The sequence below is a fragment of the Lipotes vexillifer genome, unplaced genomic scaffold (genome assembly GCF_000442215.2).
Source record: "Lipotes vexillifer unplaced genomic scaffold, Lipotes_vexillifer_v1.1 scaffold668, whole genome shotgun sequence".
In the NCBI taxonomy this organism is placed as follows: Eukaryota; Metazoa; Chordata; class Mammalia; order Artiodactyla; family Lipotidae; genus Lipotes; species Lipotes vexillifer.
In genome coordinates, this window is record NW_006785319.1 from 3,371,857 (window position 1) to 3,391,885 (window position 20,029).

Genomic DNA, 20,029 nt, shown 5'->3' on the forward strand with positions numbered 1-20,029 from the left:
CCCCCCCCGACCCTCCGAGCCAGGGGATTTCTGCCCGAGTCACCGGCCGGGACAGCGCGCGGTCCCCGGGATCGCGTAAACACACGTGCTCAGCAACCACCACAGCGCACCCTGACACGTGCCAGCATCTGACACCCCGCGTGCCCGGAGGCCTCGGGAGCAGGGAGCAGCGCTGAGCACACAGTCGGTGCTCAACACGTGTCGAGTGAACAACACGCGAGAGCGATGACACAAGGCCCACCGGGCGCGTGGGGACCGGGCTCCTCCCGCTGGACACCTCGGAGGCCTTTCCACAGCGCACCTGTCACCACCTCCTCGCAGGCAGTTCTGTCAGCAAACCTCCACACTCGTTCTTAAAAGCACATGGTGCCGCTGACTCATGCGTCTCCTTTCAGGGGTGTGACAGCAAACTGAGAGCCATCTCTCTGCGGGCCGCAGACGCCGCCGACCCCATCGCTGGTACGTCCACCCGCTGTTACCCCAGCGTCTGTCCCCCTGTCGCTCCTGCTTGCAAAGGACAGCACCGGCCCTGTAACGCGAGAGACGGGGAACGACCCTCCCCCACCTTCGAGGCTGCGCGCTGGGCGCCTCGGCTGCACCATGGCTGTGACCGCGGGGGACGGTGACAGAGGGAATCAAAGGCCAAACCACACACTGTCATACAGATTTTAATAGAGTTTCTGATTGACTCATCACAGTAACCATTTCTACTGTAATGATATGCAGCTTTACTACATGAGTATAAATAAAAACAGATAAATACAGCTCTAGGCAACATCACAGATTAACAAACTAAGCATTCTTCATGAGCCAAAACTGAAAACAATGCTGAATAAGAAGAGATGCTGACACCCTTGCCCATTCTCATCATACCTTCTCTAAAAGGGTACTCAAATGAGGCGCTCCACCCACATCGGTCAATCTGTTCGCCAATGAGCCAGGCACATCGATCTCATGGTCTCCAGTGTTCCCTCCTTTGGCTGAAAGGCAGACACACCCCAACGTACCAAAAGGAAAAGTGGAACAGAGTGACGCAGACAACCACGAGCGCACTGGAGACACGGCCCCCCTCCCCTGTCTCAGCAGGGCGGACACACCGAGAAGAAAATCAACATCCGCCCGAGATGTCAGTCTCTGAAGCAGGACCTGAAATTGGAAAGGAAACGTGGGAGACAAAATCCACGCCACGTGTGACTTCGTGAGGCCGTGCCTCTCGGGGGCAAATGCATGGATGACAGGTCGAGAGGAGACGCACAGGACCATCATTCAGGAAGGACTGCCCTCCAGACACCAGGAAGAAAGCCTGGAGGCGGCCAAGGGGGGAGGAACGGGGACAAAACACTAACTGCAGGCAGACAGCAAAACTCAGAAGGTCTCACGAAATTCCTAACATTTTGCTCAACTCTCAACTGTGACTCTAATCTGGCCTCATGATCTTATAAACCTTCCAGATGGTGAAGATCTTCCGTGATCTCACAGATCTTACAGATATATTAAGAACCAGGAAGTGAAGAACCACTGCTAAAATGTAAAAACAGCTTATTGCCAGTTATGTTTCAGAAAATGTGCCCGTAAAAATTCACTTTTGCCTCCAAAAATACATAATCCAGAATTTTTAGGCCAGTGCTTCAAGTAAACTGCCTTTGCCAATAGTGAATTAAGACCACGATTAAGTCAGATACTTCCAAAACCCAGAATTCCAAACACATCCCAGTATATTTTCAACTCATCCTGCAAAAAAGTGCAGTGGGGATGGATTCAAAACGTCACTGGACACCTGGACGCGACCTATGCAAAGATTCACAGGTTCTGTTCAGATTAACGTTTTAACTGCCACCTCTGCAATTCTACTGTTTTCATTTCATTTTTCTTTTAAAGGTAAACAGTGTTTAACTTTTGGTTTTAATCTGCAAAATAATATGTAGTGTTTCAGCTTCCAGTTAATGAGTCAAAATGGACAGGTCAGAAGACAACCCAGGGGATGGCAGTGAAAGATCAGAAAAGGTTTCCATACACATCTGATCGCAGAGAAATAACCACAACCACATCTTAAACCCTTGTTCCCACTGTAAACTTTGTTCGTATCTCCATATTTCTAAGTCTGAATTAGTCTACAAAAATCACATTAAAAAGGTAAAATTACTTAAGTGCGATATTAACTGATCTGTATTTTATAAATTTTAATCCATAAAAATATAAATAAGAATGGTAAATTTTTAAGAAAGAAATATACATTTAGTGCAAGTTATGAATTACATTTCTTCTTCAGCGTCAGCAGTAAAACACCTTGAGGAAAGAAAAGAAAAGAAAAGAAAACGACTGATCTAATTTCAAGAAAAAGAAAATTCCAGTGTTTAAACATGCAACTCATACCAGGTGCAGCTAAACAGAATTCTTCCTTCTCGTCACTGTCAAAACAGCAGCATCTTGTCTCCTTACGCTCAACAGTACTTGTGTATTATAGGAGTTTTAGAAACAAAATCTGCATACGACCAGGTCACATTATCCATAAAGTCAGAGAGGGGCGGAAAAAAAAGCAAAAAAGAAAACTGTTTATCCTCACAAGTCAAGTTCACCGTTGTTGGTTCTGAACCACACGGCACCCGAGCGAGAGCTCATTTCTCCTCCGTGGAGGTCTTCCCGGTGCCATGGGCCCCTATCGGCGCACACGTGACTGCACCCAGCATCTCGTGATGGGGCAAACTACAGGGTTAAGGGCACAAGAAACACTCCCTTCTTCTGTGTGAAACCTCAGTACAACCTCAGTACATCTCAATATGAGAAAGGACTGCTTCCAAAGGGCACACCAACTTACAGAGGCTTTGTTAGAGCGCGAGAGAGAAGGGGCGGCGGGGAGAGGGAGAAGCTCGTCCGGAATGTAGAAAGGTAACGCTTTAACTGTACACTTCATGAGTTAAACAGAAAAGTTTTGATTAAAAAAGGGCAAGACCTTGCAGTCTTAGAGATGGCTCAATTCAGAGGGATCCCTCCTGAAACAGGCACGTCTCTGCGGTGCTGGAGAGCGGGCCGGGGGCCGGGGTCAGGCTCGGCCGCCCTCCCCGTGGAGGGAGGCCCAGGCCACACCCCGGGCTGAGCGCATCCAGTGCAGACAGCAGACCACGTGGCCCCCTCGTGGGATGGGAGATACTCACTCGCCTCCGTCTCTCTCTCCTTTCCCTCCCCAAACAACTCCTCCATTCCACCAGCAGTACTGCAAACCATGTTGCAGCAGCCCGGCTTTTCTATTTCCTTTTCTGAAGGGGGTTAAAGCGCGGTGCTGCTCAGCAGGCGGGCCTCCTCCCCGGCCTCCTCTCCCTCTGACGTCACAGGGCTCAGTTGAACATTATGGACGCGGGGTCTTGGTTTGCCGTCTGGGCCATATGACGGAGGATATCTTTTTTTGTGATGATACCAAGGAGGCGTCTGAAAAGGATAAACAGAAGGTTGCCATTAAAATTAAAAGGAAAAGAAAAGAGGAGCTAAATCCATAGCTAAACCCTTTTTGTTGACAGGAGTAGAGCAAAGCAAGCAGCCTGATTCTGTATCTTCTAAAAGCATTTTACTGGTAAAGATAATTAAATGCCCAGCACCCATCCTTGGATATAGCGAGTACGACGTCACTAACAGCTCGGTGTCCTTTCCCCAAGACTGAGGACTGGGCCCCCCTGAAGCACAGCCACTCTGAGTAATGTGTGCCAGCGAGAAAGGGACAAAGACGGGAGGATGTAGAACAGGAAAGGACGCTGACCCCACCTGAGAAGGAAAATTTGTTCCCACCGCATCAAGAAAGAAGTGTCTGGTGACCAAATCCCCTCAATGTTCTGCTTTTTTTAAAGCCAAAATGAACTAACTTTAAAAAAATAACTTAAGGATTGCCCAGTTGTATGCAGAATCTACATGAAAGCACATACAATTGAGATAAAATGCATATAAAATGGTCAACACAGAATTTCAATCCCAAACTTCAGAATCCCAAGAATAAATCTCTGAGACAACCCAAATTTCTAGTACAGTCATCAATGTCTTCCTTTTTTGATTTTGGTCAAAAAAGTTAAGATACAGTGCTTTTATGAAAGTCTGAGTTGTTAATGCTTACGTTAAAAGATAGGTGAAAACGTCAAGAAGGAGTCCTAAAAGATGATTATAGATGAGGCAGAAAGCAGAATGGATGGGTAGCTACTTACTATTCTGGTTAGTAGCTTTTTTTTAAGAACAGGATGCATGAAACACTTGTGAAGGGTTAGCGCACAACAGGGGTGCCTGATCGGTGCTGGACTGGGACAGGTCTCACGGAGGGATGGCAATTGCAGGGCAAGACAGTTCCAGGCAGTAACTGCCAAAGCCAGGCCACTTATCAGATGATTCAAAATCATCTCCAGTCATGACCCCACTGGGACAGAGAGCCAGTTAGAACCACCGCACATGGCTCTCAAAGCTGCTGACAGCGTTCTAGAAACAGCCTGCGAAGGGCACAGGGGCCCACGCCCCAGGACTCTGCGGGTACGACAGAGAACGGAGGCCGGTGACAACCACGTCTGAGCCAGAGTCCCCACAAGACGGCCAAAGACCAGGGAACAAGACAGAGACGGGGTGGGGCTGGGGGACACTGTAAGCAGAGCGGGCTGTCCTCGAGGGCACGTATTTGCCACAAGAACGTCCAAGGGGGTTCACTCGCCGGCCAACCACACTGCCTACAGCCCCAAATCCAAGGAAAGACCCTGACGGGAGGCGGGACCCGCTGGCCCTCCCTACAGTGGGGCCTGGACACGCCCCCAGCCTCGTGGACAGACTGCGGGCGTGTGGGGGCGGGAGGGTCACGGCCCCCAGGTTCCCGCCTCGGCCCCCAGGTTCCCGCCTCGGCCCCGGAGGTCTGGCGGCGTGTGCACGGTCACGTCACAGCGCGCCCCCCACCCGCGGGTCTGGGGAGCAGCTGCGTGATCACCAGGGGCTCGGCGCGCCGCGTCAGCTCCTCCAGGTGCGCTACCATGTTCTTCTTGGTGATGATCCCCAAGACGCTCCTGCAACAGACCACGTGATGCTAATGACTGCGGGAGAAATTAGGCGGGAGGGGCTTCCAATCATAATGATAGAGGATGCGAGAAAAAATTAAAACATGAACCATAAGAATGCTTTCATGAGCTTTAGGAAAACAAACACAAAAATGATCTGAAATCCCAGGTCCCACTGCATGAATTCTACTGACTTTCCAAAGTGACATGATCCTATTTGAAACACTGGTGGGTGGTTATCCTTTTTAAATTAAAAATCAAAAGCTCACAATGACGATGACTACAAAAAAGTACAAAGAAACAACATCTATCAGAGCTACGAAACCCTGAAATGGAGTTGCATTTGCAGCATTCTTCCCACAAAGGAGAGTGCTTCTCTCATTTCTGAAATGTCGCTCGCGGCCCTCCTCACTGGGCCCACCCTGCCGGGGAAAAGGCAGAGGCGGCCCGGGCTCCTCAGGCTCTGGACTCCAGGCCTCTTGCCCGTCAAGAGACTTAAGAAACCCCGTGACTATTACTTGTAATTAAAATCAAAGAAAACGCACACTAAATAAAGCTGACTAATACATGCGCTCCCTGATTTTCAGGACCTGCCAAATTCTGCTTCTTAAAATAAGCTTAATAAAAATGATTTTTTGATTTTATACATTTTTCTCTAAATAATGATTATTTCTCAGTTAATATTATTATAACATCAAGCAAGATGATGAACAAATTCTCATGAGGGTACTTGAAAATAATTCAACTGCTTTTTAATCATTAAAACAAAATTCTGGTAACTGGCTTTATAATGCAAGTGAATGACTTCAACTACAATGTATGGCAATACAGACAGCGAATGTCAAGAACCCTAAAAAGCTTTAATCTTTGAATTCTGAAAGCCCATCCAGCGTGCCCTTCAGGGTGACTGGATGTCCCTGTGATCTGGTTAAGTCAGCTCTGTATGGCACTGCCTCAGACCATCCTGACTTCCCGGAGGAGTCACAGGGGACCTCGTTCAGTCAAAGGCTCTGGTCCCCCACCGACCTCAGTTATAAAGCAGTCACTAGGGGGTGCTCGGGGCGGGGCGGCAAATGGAGGGTAGGGAATGGGAAAGGCAGAAACAGGTTCTTTGCTAATTTTTCTCATTATGTTTTAAAAGAACGTACTTTTCCTTAAGAACAAAGATTAACTGAACAGTTCTCAGAGCATGGGAGCCAGTTTCCCTCCAAAAGGCTCAAAAAATGCACTACATAAAATAAACACTAACTCAGTAGGTGTTCTTCTCTCACTAAATGTCTGAGGTAAAACAGACAAAAACCGTCAATTCACTTGCATTTAGAGCTGGAATCAAGAAATGTGAGCATCCTGACAATTCAGTAAAAGAATCGCAGTTTAGTTCTTACTCATTCTTTTCTACCCAGCTACATACAATGATTAATTTCAGCTAAGGTGTTAGTAACCTCTGCCAAACCGCAAGGTACACCGTGAGGACAGTCACGAATTTATTAAAGACACAATGGCAAATTTATAGACTTCTAAAGTAATCTTCGTATTTACCAAGTAACAGCCCTAAAAAGGAGGAAATACACCTATTTCCTCTCTTTAGTTACTGGAGAAAAGAGATTTGAGAGTAACAAGGGCAAATTCAGTGCTGCTTTATTACTTTCAGAAGCGCAAGGAAATCAATGCAAAATGTGATTCACGTAGGAAACAACTTTCTGTTCCCTGGAGGTGGCAGGGGGTGGGGGTGGGGGGTGGCGAACAATGACGTCAGAGTGGACAGGGCATGACCCAGCATCTTCCCAAAGTATCAATACTGGTTTCCAAGAAACACGAGTTCCAGGAGTTCCTCTGCTCCCGTTTTCCTCCCCTAAAGGGTGCACGTTTGGAAAACCACGTTTGCTGTTCACTCCCCTCTGAGAAGCTCCACAGTAAAGAACCTCAACTGTATTTAATCCAACACTTTACAAACGCATATGGTCACGGACCTCTTTTTTGAGCCATTCTAGTTAACATCCTGCTGGTTCCACCAAGACTAAAAGATTTTAAGAAATTCTGCTAATCAGAATACAAGACATGGGGAATCTTCAACGCTGACAGACACCCGCCTAGTCTCACTTTCTCCTTGCGTCTCAGACTCTAGGTTCCTCAGGTCTCCTTCCCCCCAGATACATAGTTATTTTCCACCTCGAAGGACCCAGTATGAACTGTAACATGTTGACCATTAGACTCTCCACTAAAATGCAGAAGAGATGAGCTCTCTTCTTTTATCTACCAATCTATTAAGTAAGGAAAATATCATCAAGGCCAATAAACATAAAAAGCCACCTCCCACCCCATGCTTTCTTACAAACAGGCGGGATCAGGTAAGATCCTCATCAGCTGTCCCCCCACCCCTTCACTCCTTTCCAGCATCCGTGCTGCTGAGAACCTGAACTCCGTCAGCAGGGTGCACGACGGGCATGAACCCACACAGCCTGTGACATGCTCCACCGGGACTGGAGAATGACATCCACACTTGTTATGACACAGGAGGACAAGCCACGCCAGGCACAGAGAGCAACACAGAGCAGGTCAACGTTTAATAAGCCAGCTCACTCAGCTAGGCTTCCAAGTGAGCCATTCATTACTAAAAGGACCCCAAACCTTCATGAAAAGGTACTCCATTTAGTGTGTACTTATTAAGCTTTTTAAACAATGAAATCTGGTACCATTACTCTTTAAATCAAACATTAAACAGAAGAAAGTAGTAATTTTACAACATACATCTCTTCTCCCATCAGTATCTGTGGCATTTGATCGTCAGACTCCCTGCCCTTGATCAAGAGCTGCATCCCTCAAATGATTTATTTCCTCTTACCTAGACTTAATCTTAGCCGGTTGGCACAGTTGAAACACCAATCATGGATCGAGTTCTCTAGCTTTCTGTTTCTGTTCCTAACCCAATACAGGCTAATATACTGTCCAAGAAAACAGTAGTTTAAGAAATCACAAAGAAAGAAGACAGACTCTATTGGTCAATCACCACGTAAAGCAGCAAGAGGCTAGGCTTCTGAGCTGGAAGGCTACCTGACCCCTGAGCTACGCCGTGCTGACCACATGCCTGGACACATCTCCCCAGCCTCGAAGACCACCTCTGTGCAGGGGGCCGCAGAGGTAAACGAGAAACTCGAAGGAGGTGTCCCATCGGGAGGTGTTCGCTTTCCCTCCTTTCTCTACAGAGGGGTCGTGTGCTTTGTCCCTACGGGACTGTTTGTTAAACCGCTGGGTCCTCTAAGTGTGCGGTGTTTCCAGGAGCCTCACGCGGCGCAGGGGAATCATCCCGTCTACACACAGTCCAGCCTTGCTGTCATCAGCCTGCAGGTAAAACACTGTGCCTGAGGATTCCAAGTGGGAAGAGCCATGCAGTAGGGATCAAGGGGCCCAGAGAGAAAGGGCAGGAGGCAGATGCCAGCCCAGGAGCAGGGGCACAACGCCGGGCTGAGGCCCGTGTGCCGAGGCGGGCCCGCAGTGCGTCTCCGCGCTGCCTGACACCCGCCAGGCCATACCTCCCCACACTCCTACCGTGGGGAAACACGGCCAGTTTACGTGCAAAGGGCAGAGAAGTCAATTTATACATTTTAAGTGCACTGGTGTTCATCTGCCAGCACCTTATTCAAAAGATTTGTGGATGGAGACCACAGAAAAGCAGAAACAAAGCGTCTGCGAAAGGCTTTCATTTAATTCACAAACCTCGTTTAATTATATATGATTTCCCTCATTACACGATAAATCAAAGAGTAAACAGCAAAACATTTAGAAAGCTATCACTGTACTGGAGATGAATACTCTAACCATGGCATACTTACGAAAAGAGAACAGGGTGCCGCGGCGCTGCAGGCCGCGGGCTCCGCCGCCCTCTAATAGGGGAAACATCCTCAGTCGGACCCCGCCCACCCCGCACCATGACGCCTCTGGCTCCCTGCAGCTCCAAAGTGCTCCTGAGAAATGTCACTTCCTGTTTTGGCAAAGACCTGGCAGTTGACACTCTGCTCGCCGTTGGTAAGTGGGACTCCGAGGAACCCCCTCCCGGGGAGGGCGATGGGGCTGACCGGGCTCCCTCAGAGCGTCCCGCAGGCTGGCGGCGGCCGGGCCGAGCACACTCACCCGTTGTGCGTGACCAGGCACTGCCGCAGGCCCAGCTTCCGGAAGATGTCCACCACGATCTCCATGGGCGTGTGGTCCGTGACCGTGAATGGGCTCATGTCAAGGATGCTGCGGAGTTTCAGTGGCCGGGGACTCTCTGCTGGGAGGGACGGGGTGTGCTGTGCGAAGCACACGCGAGAACTGCCCACTATCCCTTCCTGTTTTTTTCTGGCACTCTCTGAAGAGACAGAGAAGACCAAAGATTAAAAATTGGTAGGTTTTCTTTTGCTTGTTTTGTTTTCAGGACAAGCTGCTTATTCAGAGATTTAAAACAATAAATAAACGTATCCTTTCGGTCCCCTCTTTCTTCTCCCATCTTCCTAACCAAGAAAAAAATGGACTGAAAAGCCATTTAGCAATTTCTTAAAATAGACAGAATTAGGATCCACCAATAACAAATCATCTTCATGCAAATAAAATACTTGTGGTATAATTATATCATGGTATAATTTTCTTTGCTGTGGTCTAACTTTGGGGGACAAGGAAGCATACTGGGAATACGGGCTTTTAAAGGCACACAAGTAACGAGAGCACCACTGACTAAAGGAACGCACCCCCGAGCGGCCTGCCTGTGCCGTGGGCCACTCCTCCTGCCTTGGAGGCGGGACCACAGAGAATCTCATCCTTGCCTGGACCGTGTTGTCTGTCCTACCCCTGTGAACCGGCTAGTTCTTCCTCTTTTCTGATGTTCAAGCTTGACTTTCTAGGTGCGTCATGAGGTGGGTTGAAAGTACAGTTACACACGGAACGGACACCGAGCGACTTTCGAGGTTTATCTGCACAGGCTCCGTTCATTCCCGCTTTCTGGGGCTCCGCCTCAAGTGCTCCTGTCCTGTGCCTACTTCCTCTCTGCCACCTCTCAAACTGTGAGACAACAGGTGGCCAGGACGCAGAAAACGGCAGAGGAGGGGCGGAGACCGTGGGGAAGAGAAGGAAACCCGCAGAAGGGAGAGAACACACACAAGCAAAGTGTAAGAGCTTGCGCTCCTCGTTAGTATGAATCCCAAGCTGCGTGCACAAATATCCTACGTGCCATACTGAACACATCCTGAACATGAGTCTTGCCGCAAAAATATGTAAGCCGAAGTAACAGGCATCAGCCCTACAAGAGCAGGGAGCCCAGCTCACAAACACACACCACAACGCCTTCTCCTTCCGTCCGGCAAGGCCCTGCTTCACTGTGCTGTCACGGTCAGTGACGTCCCGGCGCCAGGATTCCCTAAAGCACCTCAGAAGCATGCGAAGGGCACAGAGAAGAAGAAAGCCCATCAGCAACTGACATAAATCACTTCTGAAAAATGCTCGTGGAAGCATCAGGCTAATGGCTTGTGAATGGAGGAACGGAGGTGCTGTTAGCATGTATGACAGTTGCTCTGTGAAACCTGGTAGTGACAGATTCCAAAAACATCCCCCAGGGATCTTTCACTTGTATTAATTTCACTTGTATTAATTTCAGAAACCAAAAAAGTCTCTATACTCATAAAATGGTGTTTCAACTACCCGAGGAGGTACAAAGCTAATTTGAACTCCTACAAAGAGATAAACAAAAGGCTGGTCCATGTACTGCAGTTCGGATTATTGAGTAAACGCTGTTTCACAGTCTAAGGCTGATAATAATACTGCCATGGGGAAAACTTTCAGCAGATCCTCTCTCCCAGGTGCACAAGCTAAAGCTTTACTCTGAACAGAAGCTCCCGAGGGGGCAGGAGAAAAGTACAACAAGGGGAGCAGCCTAACTGTCACTGCGCCATTACCTTTCTAATCGGGTTCAATATGTCAACGGTATTCGAGTTCTCATGCATTAAGAATCTCCCTGTAAAACTCACAGCTCCTAGCACATAATCAGAAAGGAGCAAGTACACTTTTATACCTTAAGGTGGAAAACAGGAAAGATGATTCAGTTCACACTATAAATGTACTATTAAATATATGCTTCATTTTAAACAAATCTATAAAAAAGCATTCAGCCTCACTTTTACATCTGGACAAAAAAAATGCAGAAGAAATGTCTCTCCATTTGGACTAAACTTTAACACAGCAGACTGTCATCTACTCCTGGTGAGAGTCCATGGCAGAACCACGACTTCGTGCAATCTGAAAACACCTCACAAAATTACAAATGCACTAACTCTCTGGTCCAGCGATTCCATTTCTAGCACTCCCCTACATCTGCACAGGCAAAATGTCAAGTACACAAGGTTATCAGATACGTGGCAAGGCTGAAAACATCTTAAATGTCCATCAGCGGGAAGCAGATTTTAAAAATCATGATGTATTCCACAGTACATCCACTCAGTGGAGTACTGTGTAGCTGTTAAAAATAAAATGATTTGGAAAGATGTCCAAGAAAACATTGTTTAGTGAAAAAAACAAGACACAGAACAGCACGTATTGGGTAGCATGTTATGACTCGTTTTATAAAAAAGGAGAAAATGTATACACTTACTTACACAGGCAGAGAATGATACCTACAGAAAACATAAGAAGCCAAGGAGACAGTTGCCTACAGAGCTAAATTGGTGATTACGAGGTCATGGGTGAGAGATTTTTCATTATATACCTTTTTTTTTTCTTTCTCTGCATGGCAATTCATCACCATAAACTTTTAATCTTCTCAAATTTGAACTATGTGAATGTACTATCTACATACAAACTAAAAAAAGGGACTTCCCTGGTGGCGCAGTGGTTAAGAACCCGCCTGCCAATGCAGAGGACACGGGTTCCAGCCCTGGTCTGGGAAGATCCCACATGCCGTGGAGCAACTAAGCCCGTGCGCCACAACTACTGAGCCTGTGCTCTACAGCCTGTGAGCCACAACTACTGAGCCTGCGTGCCACAACTGTGGAGCCCACACGCCCTAGAGCCTGTGCTCCGCAACAAGAGAAGCCACTGCAATGAGAAGCCCGCGCGCTGCAACCAAGAGTAGCCCCCGCTCACCGCAACTAGAGAAAGCCCACGCGCAGCAACAGAGACCCAACTCAGCCAAAAATAAAATAAAATTTTAAAAAAACTAAAAAAATATTTTTAACGATATAACATAAAATTTAATGCTGAGTTTATAAATAAATTTGGAGAAAACTGCTCTTTGAAAATCTTGAGTTTTCCACCCCCAGACATAGTATATAGTTCACAATTTATTCAAGCATTCCTTTCGGTCCTTTGATAAACTATTTTATATAAATATCTATAAACTACATATTATATACAAAACGCTAGTGTACAGGTCTATTTCTCCCATTCAAAAACTAAAACTTTACCAAAATATATGCTGGCAAATATTTAAGGTGTGTTAAAGAAAATCATGCTGTGACTAACCCTTCTGATGACATGAGTTGCTATTTCACACATCTAAAGTAGTACCCCTAGTTCCCTTAAACTGCCATTATCTTCTATCCCCAATGTTCTATTTCTCAAGACAGTAATAAAATCAACTTTTAAAAATATGTCCACAGAATCAATGGGAATATAAATAATTCTTAACTTTACCACTTTATCTTTTAAAAACCTGGGCTTTTTTTCCTTTAGATTTCTACATAAATTCCAAAATTCTGACCCTTTTCTTTTTTGCTTTTACTATTACAACGTAATGAACAAAGTGTGGACAGCGAGACTCTTCTCCGACTGTAGGTCGGCCGTGGTGACGCTCAGAGACTGAAACACTTGAACGCGGCCACATCTAACACACACTCCGCCCACTCGGACAACTACCGGTCTATCAGCTCAAGGGAATGCTAGGCTTTGAGCAAGTCTCCCAAAGCTGCAGCCTTTTCCTTAGCTGAACTGGATATTCTGCATAGGCTCTTTTCTTTTCTTTCTTTCTTCTTTTTGCTTGAATAGCTCTTGTAAACTGAGAGCTTCCAGTTTGCCTTGAGATATGCTGCCCATCTACACCATCCAGCCTTCCCTCTTCAAGTGGCTCAAGAACTGAAATATTTTACAACCCTTTGGCCACAGAGGTAAGTTGGAGGGAGGTGACAGGCTCACTGGAATGACCTTTGGGGACAGGCTGAACGCTCTACATTTTCAGCTCCGAGTCCTCTACTGAACACCAGGAGTATCAAAGCAATGGCTGGACGAAAATACCCTCTATCACAGGGGTCCCCAACCCCTGGGCCACAGACCGGTACCAGCGCGTGGCCTGTTAGCAACCAAGCCGCGCGGCAGGAGGTGAGTGGCGGGCAAGCGCGCGAAGCTTCATCGGCCGCTCCCCATTGCTCGCATCACCGCCTGAGCCATCCCCCACCCCTACCCCCCCCACCCCGTCCGCGGAGGAACTGTCTTCCACGAAACCGGTCCCTAGGGCCAAAAAGGTTGGGGACCGTCGCTCTATTACCTCTGGGGGTTTGGGAAGAGGCGTCAGATTGTGTAGAAAGGACTGAAGCCTGATTGGGCTCCTCATCAATACTGCAGGACTACAAGGAAAGGGGATAAATAACTTTCGGAGGAACAAAACTGGCTTCCTCCTCCTCAGAAGTTTAATTTCTATCCAAGAAATAACACAGGATGGTTAATGCCTTATATACTTTTTCAACCTGGCATTTAACCAAAAATAAAATCTCTATAATTTTTTTCGCTTTAAACCAGGGGTCCCCAACCCCGGGCCAGTACCGGTCCACGGCCTGTTAGGAACTGGGCCACACAGCAGGAGGTGAGTGATGGGCAGGCGGGCGAGCGAATGAAGCTTCATCGGCTGCTCCCCATCGCTTGCATCGCCGCCTGAGCCATCCCTCACCCCTACCCACCTGCCCCGTCCGTGGAAAAACTGTCTTCCATGAAACCAGCCCCTGGTGCCAAAAAGGTTGGGGACCGCTGCTTTAAACTATATATTACAAGTTAATACTGTAAATCTACATCCAAAAATTGAAAAAGCAAAACTCTACGGATCTGACATGAGACAGACCAAAGATGATGTTTTCTGTAACTTGCATTCAAATAAGCCAACTTTATTAACTACAAGAAGGTATTTAGCTGTATGCCTCAGCAGTTACTAAGGCCTTATATAACATGCTATTATGAAAACTGTCAACTTAACAAGACTTATCTGAGTGAGAAAAGAAAAGGCTGGACTCCAGTGCCTGATACCAATGCCAAATCAAACGATAAAACAGTATTTAGCTGGAAAACATCCCACGGAAGGGTAAATTCCTATCCTAAAGAACCTAAGATATTATGAGACATAAAATACACCACTTGTCCACACGAACCCAACCAATTAAATGTTATAGCTTTCCTTTCTTTCAGAAATCTATTACATATTTATATTCGTCCACCTAGGTATATAGATACCAACAGACAGAGACATAGATAGACATCTATGTGTGTGTAGTTCTTTAAAAGGGTACCTATTGCAATTGTCAGGTCTCTTCTGAGGGCAAATCCCACTAATCTCTGAGACTCTTTGGACATTATGACAGGAAAGCCATTGTAGCTGGTCTCGTTAATCATGTTTTCTATGTCATCCACGGTCATGTTGTCCTGGGTCAGGACGGCCAGGGGAGGGTCACTCCTCCGAGGTCTCATGACATCGGCAGCCAGGGTGGTATGAGTGAATTCTTCTTTTGCATCCAAGAAAGGGTATCCATTTAGCCGGATGTGAGCTTCATAAATGCCTTCCCTCCCAAAGGCATCTCCAACCCATTTACTGGTCATTACTGCGGCCATCAGGGGAACAATATACTCCAAGCCTCCAGTGAGCTCAAAAACAATGACCACCAGGGACACAGTCATCCTTGTCACACCACCTGAAAAAAATAAGACCACAGGTCAGGAAGGGCAGGGTCCTCATCAATCCACGGTGGTAGAATTTCTGCACTAGGCAGGCGGTCACAAATTATAAACAGAACTTAGTGAAAAGGATCATCGCTATTTTAATAAGATCTAGAGAAACCAATCTTCTTTGTTCATAACACAGAAGACTATTAAAATAACATTTTAAAACTGGCTTACTTCAGATAAAAAAATCACAGCTGACCAACTAATACAGTTTGCCATTTTGGTTTACTGCTATCACAAAGACATAATTTCACCACTATAAAAGCTTACAATTAATTCTTAAAGAACTTGGTGCAGCACATCATAGCTAACTTGCTTACTACCAATTTACAAGTTAAACTCGTGGGAAGAATATTAAATTAATACATTTCTCCCCTCTAAATCTCTTCAAAATGAATAAAACACTCTGACGCCTTGCGGTTTCTGTTAACAGCGTAATGCCCCCGCTTAGAAAACTCACCTGAACTACTCCAGGTACCTACCAAAGCACCACTGTGAACCCAGCTCTCTGCTGAGGCCTCCCTGACCCAGGCCCCTCCACCCACGCTGTGTCTGCCCCGTGTCTCTGGCTTACCCACACCTTATCTTCTGGCTACGCTGGTCTCATTTCCAACTGTGAAGACTCTGGGGCACCCACTGTCGCAGAAACCATCACACACGCAAAGCCAGACCCCTCCTCTCCCCCAGAGAGCTGCCACCCCGGCCCCCAACTCCAGGACCAGACAACACACTCCTCCTGACAAGCCAGTGGCCACTCCTGGTTCATCCCTTTACTGTATCCCAACATCTAGACTCTCACCTAGTCCTAGCTGATGTGCTCTGCAAACATCTATCTAGGGGTCCCTTTCTCAGTATTCTCACTATTACCCACCTAGTCAGACCCTCAAGTCTCAGCTCCTGAATTTGAACACTGTTTCGTCTAACCTCCCTGACTGCGGGCCCCATTACCTTCCATCCACTTTATAAGCCATGTCCCCAGGTTAACCTTCCCTAAGTGCTACTTTCACCATGCTGCTCCTTTGCTCAAAAACCTACCAGGGCTTGTCAGTTGACACTGTGTGAAGCTAAAGCTCTTCCTTTTTGTTTTTTAACCTAAAAATAGAAGGGAGAAAGAACCTACTATATATTAGGTATCTACACTATGCCAGGGATGCCCTAGGTGGTTTACGAAGGCTTTTATTTTTTTAACCGAGCATGTATTTTACCAGGCACTGTGCTAACAGCTTTATATGCATTTTATTTTACATAATCCTGAAAAACAACTGTAGGAAATAAGTAGTTATTATTTCCATTTTAAAGATAAGAAAGATAAAAGTCAAGCAGTAAAGGAATTTTCCCAAAATCATCCCACTAAAAATGGCAAAGCCACAACCCTGCCACGGACCTGACCGATTCCAAATAGAAATTCATCCTGACATAAGTCACTGCCTCCTTCTCACCAATCCACCTTTCTTTCCCAAGGTGCCCAAAAGGCACTCTCTACTCCAACACTGCCAGGCTCGCCAAAGCCCCCCGCGTGCCGAGTTCACCCGTCCCGACCCCGCTGCCTGCACACCACTCCCCTCTTCAACAAAGGCAGCTGCTTCCAACCCTGCTCCTCTTCCAGAGCCCCTGCTGCCATCCTCCCTCTGGATCCCCGCAGGGCCCATGACGACGCTCCTGCGCTGGGGCCCATCGCCCCGTGCCGTGCTCCTCCGTTTAACCAGCGCCGGCCTTGTCCCCCCACCCGCGTCTCGTGAGGGGAGGGCCCACGCTCACACTTCTTTCTGTACCGCTCACCGCACCCCACGCAGCGCTCATCACAAAGTGGATGCCTACTTGCTGCTCTGCAGAAAACGATTCTTCCCAACACTTTCATTTAATATTACACTTTGGAAGATCAATAACTACACAATTCTGGCTCACTGAACAAAACTGAGTCAAAATACCAATTATAATTAAATATTATAACCAAAGTTTAGTTGACATTTTAAATATAAAATAAAATAATGATTTTTCATGTCCAAGAGAAACAGACTCTTAAGAATGTAATGCAGACATTCTGCTTTTCCTTGCCTTAGAACACTAGTTAGCTTTCTCCTTCGGCTGTAAATGCATGTTAAATGGAGGCAGCCTTGTAAAGGACCTTCTACTAAGGCTGACGGGGAACCTCTGCAGAGGCAGAGTAAAGGTACCCCGAAGCTCTGCTGAGCGCTAACCCAGGAACCACACTAGAGGGGCTGCAGGTAAGCCAAGCACCCCGACAACGAAAAAACAAACACCTCCTTGGCCAGGATTCAAATCAAGCCTCTGTTGTAGTGAGATGTTTTCTGCCCTACAGCATCATGCGATATTAAAAAGATGTTAACTGTTTTGCTTTAACAAGTGTGCAGGGGCTGGCGAGATGAAAACCAGTGCCGCACAGGCCACGTTCCTTGCCGTGCCCTCCTCCCCCACCCCACTCCTCTCTCAGCCACAGACACACGCGTGCACGCGCAGGGCCCCGTTACCTAAGCACGCGGCTGCGCCGACCATGGCGTAAAGACCGGGGGTGATGCAGTCGGCCCCAACCTCACACCACTCCTTGAAGATGAACCAGTCGTGGTGATAGTAGGCCAGCTGCTCCACTGCGATGCCCACGATGCGGCCGGCGATCGCGCCGATGGCCATGCTGGGGATGAACAAGCCGGACGGGACCTGCAACGGGGCAAGCGCTCGGTGAGGCATGTCCTCTACGCGCCTGCTCCAGACCGATGGTCTAAGCCTTGAGGCCAATGCAAAATCCTGGTGCAAAGGGAACTACAGCAAACCCTTGTTCTAACTGTAAGGGCAACAATCCCACCAGCTCAGTTACAAAGTAACAACCCACACTCCCCAGCCCAAAGAGAAGGTGACCCAAGAGTTATTTCTCCTTTAGCTCAGGGGTCTCTTCATGCCGGTCCCTTACATACACACATACATGAAATGATTAAAAGGTGCACAGTTTTCTTGATTCAATTTAGTGAGGAAACCAGGAACAGTACAGACCAACTATTTAACCAGTATTAAAAGACCAACAGCTCCAACCTGCCGGGCACGAAACGAGCCCAGCACAGAGCAATACATGTTGACGACTGTGTCAGGTCATGAAAAGAATACGCACATAGAAGGGATCAAAACAGACGTTTCACTCTCCCATTAGGTAGGCCCTCAGCCACAGTGGAGGGCAACGTGGGCCTTGGCGGCCTGCCCGCTGCCTCTGGCTTCCGTGGGAGAAAGCTGGATTTACAGAGCAAACTCCCTGCAGAAGTGGGGGCTTTAGTGGCTCTTCTAACTTGATTCACTATGAAAAAAGGGGAAACTTCATGGCTTTTCTATCACTTAACCCTTATGCCCAGTGGACTAAGGCAGAGCACAACAGAAGAGAGAGACCGTGGTTCAAAGGCTGCTGCCGCTGCAGTCTGCTGAGCTGCAGCTGTCCTCCCTGTGGCTTGCGGTGGTGTGTCACTAGTGAATGGTAGCAGCTGCGTCAGCCACAGGGGCCGGCCTTTAAAGAACAACAGTCCGAAGGACAGACATCTGATTCCCACACACATCACTGATGATCGTAAGAATTACATCTCTGGCAAATCACTAACTGATGAATGTTATTCTCACTTTCATAAATTCAAAAGAAGCAATGTCCCAGGGCACAAGGCCTAGCTGCCTGAAACCCTGGGTGGAAAGGCCTGGTGCCCCCAGGCCTAGTGACTGATCTCTGAGCCCACAGGGCCCTCTCCAGCCAACATCCCACAGCGATATAGGAGGCAGAGTAAGGGCTCCCCACAAACACCCACACCCTAATTCCTGGGAATCGTCGCCGCAGGGTTGTTTAATCAGCTGACCTGAAAACAGGAGATTACCCCGATGATATGAGTGGGCCTGAAGTAATCACAAAGGCTTTTTAAATGTGAAAGAAGGCTTTAGAAGAGTTCGTGTCAGAATGCTGAGATAAAGCAAAGACTTGACCAGCCGTGGCTGTGAGGATGAAGGAAGGGGGCCAGGAACCAAGGCACGTGGAGGCTGGAAAAGGCAGGAAGACGGACTCTCCCCCCGAACCTCCGTAAATCCCTGTTTGCACCTTCACTTTAGCCCAGGGAGATCCAATTTGGATTTCTGAGGTCCAGAACTGTAATAAATGTATGTGATTTAGTGGTAATTTGTCACAGCAGCAACAGGAAGCTACTAAAAATGGTTTTAAAACGTGATGATGAATTCTCTGACACCCCTTCCCACTCTGAGGTAGAGTGTGCGTCCCCTCCTTGAACCCGGGGCCTCTGTGACCGCACAGAGAAACAGAACTCAACAGGAGGTGTGCTGCAGGACATCCTTGGCTAGGTTAGAAACAGTCCTCTTGGAACCACTCTCTGGGGACCCTGAACTGCCACCATGTGAGGAATCTACCCACCCTGAGGCCGCCACGAGGGAAAAACCAGAGACAGACAGGCAGTGCAGGAGCCCAGCTGTCTGAACCTGCCCAGCCCAGGTACCTGACACACGAATGGCTTTGAAATAACCAGCCGAGCCGTATCTTGATGACAACCGTGGAACTGACCACGAACACAATATGCCCAGCTGAGACCTTCCCATCCTACTGACCCAACATCAAGGGCACAGTAAGCGATTCTCTTAAGCTGCTGGGTTTGGGATAAGTTGTCAACCCAGCAAGAGATACCATGCTCAACAATATCTCCTAAAAAACTCTTCTTTTCGTTACTAAAAATTGAACCCAAAAGATAACTTTTTCAGCCTACATTTACGAAGCAACCATCTTTAGATAAAACTTTCATTTCTCATTCCACATACAAGTGCTGAACACGCCAAGACTACTTACACATCACCTCACAGGAGCACCTACCTTGATACCAAAAGTGAACACTGTCATTATGATTTTAAATATGAGTGCCAAGCATAACTGCCATATAGCTGAATATACTCCAAGGCCTGCCGGACGATCAGGAATGTCATCAACGATTTTACTGGCGTTCATGTCATTTCTGTAGTCACAGAGAGAAGAGGATTCCAGGGGGCCGCAGTCTGTGAAAAGCTCTTTAATCAGTTCGCTGGTGTTGAGCCTCGTGTAG

The 20,029-nt window shown here is 47.4% G+C and overlaps 1 protein-coding gene across 4 annotated transcripts in view; it reads right to left on the bottom strand.

The window, feature by feature from the left end:
- Window positions 1-3,264: 3,264 nt before the first annotated feature.
- The window catches only part of CLCN3 (Cl-/H+ antiporter 3), a 68,792-nt gene continuing 52,027 nt past the window's right edge, over window positions 3,265-20,029 (bottom strand). For 3 of the 4 annotated variants that reach the window (XM_007457373.1, XM_007457372.1, XM_007457374.1), the window contains 5 exons: window positions 19,804-20,029; window positions 17,438-17,624; window positions 14,519-14,917; window positions 9,138-9,354; window positions 3,333-3,423 (listed from right to left, as the gene is read on the bottom strand). The exon at window positions 19,804-20,029 is cut by the window's right edge and continues 2 nt beyond it. In XM_007457373.1, coding sequence (XP_007457435.1) covers window positions 3,333-3,423; window positions 9,138-9,354; window positions 14,519-14,917; window positions 17,438-17,624; window positions 19,804-20,029 — 1,120 coding nt within the window. Of the gene's footprint in view, window positions 3,424-4,942; window positions 5,019-9,137; window positions 9,355-14,518; window positions 14,918-17,437; window positions 17,625-19,803 lie in introns of all 4 variants that reach the window. The other variant, XM_007457371.1, reaches the window with a different exon arrangement.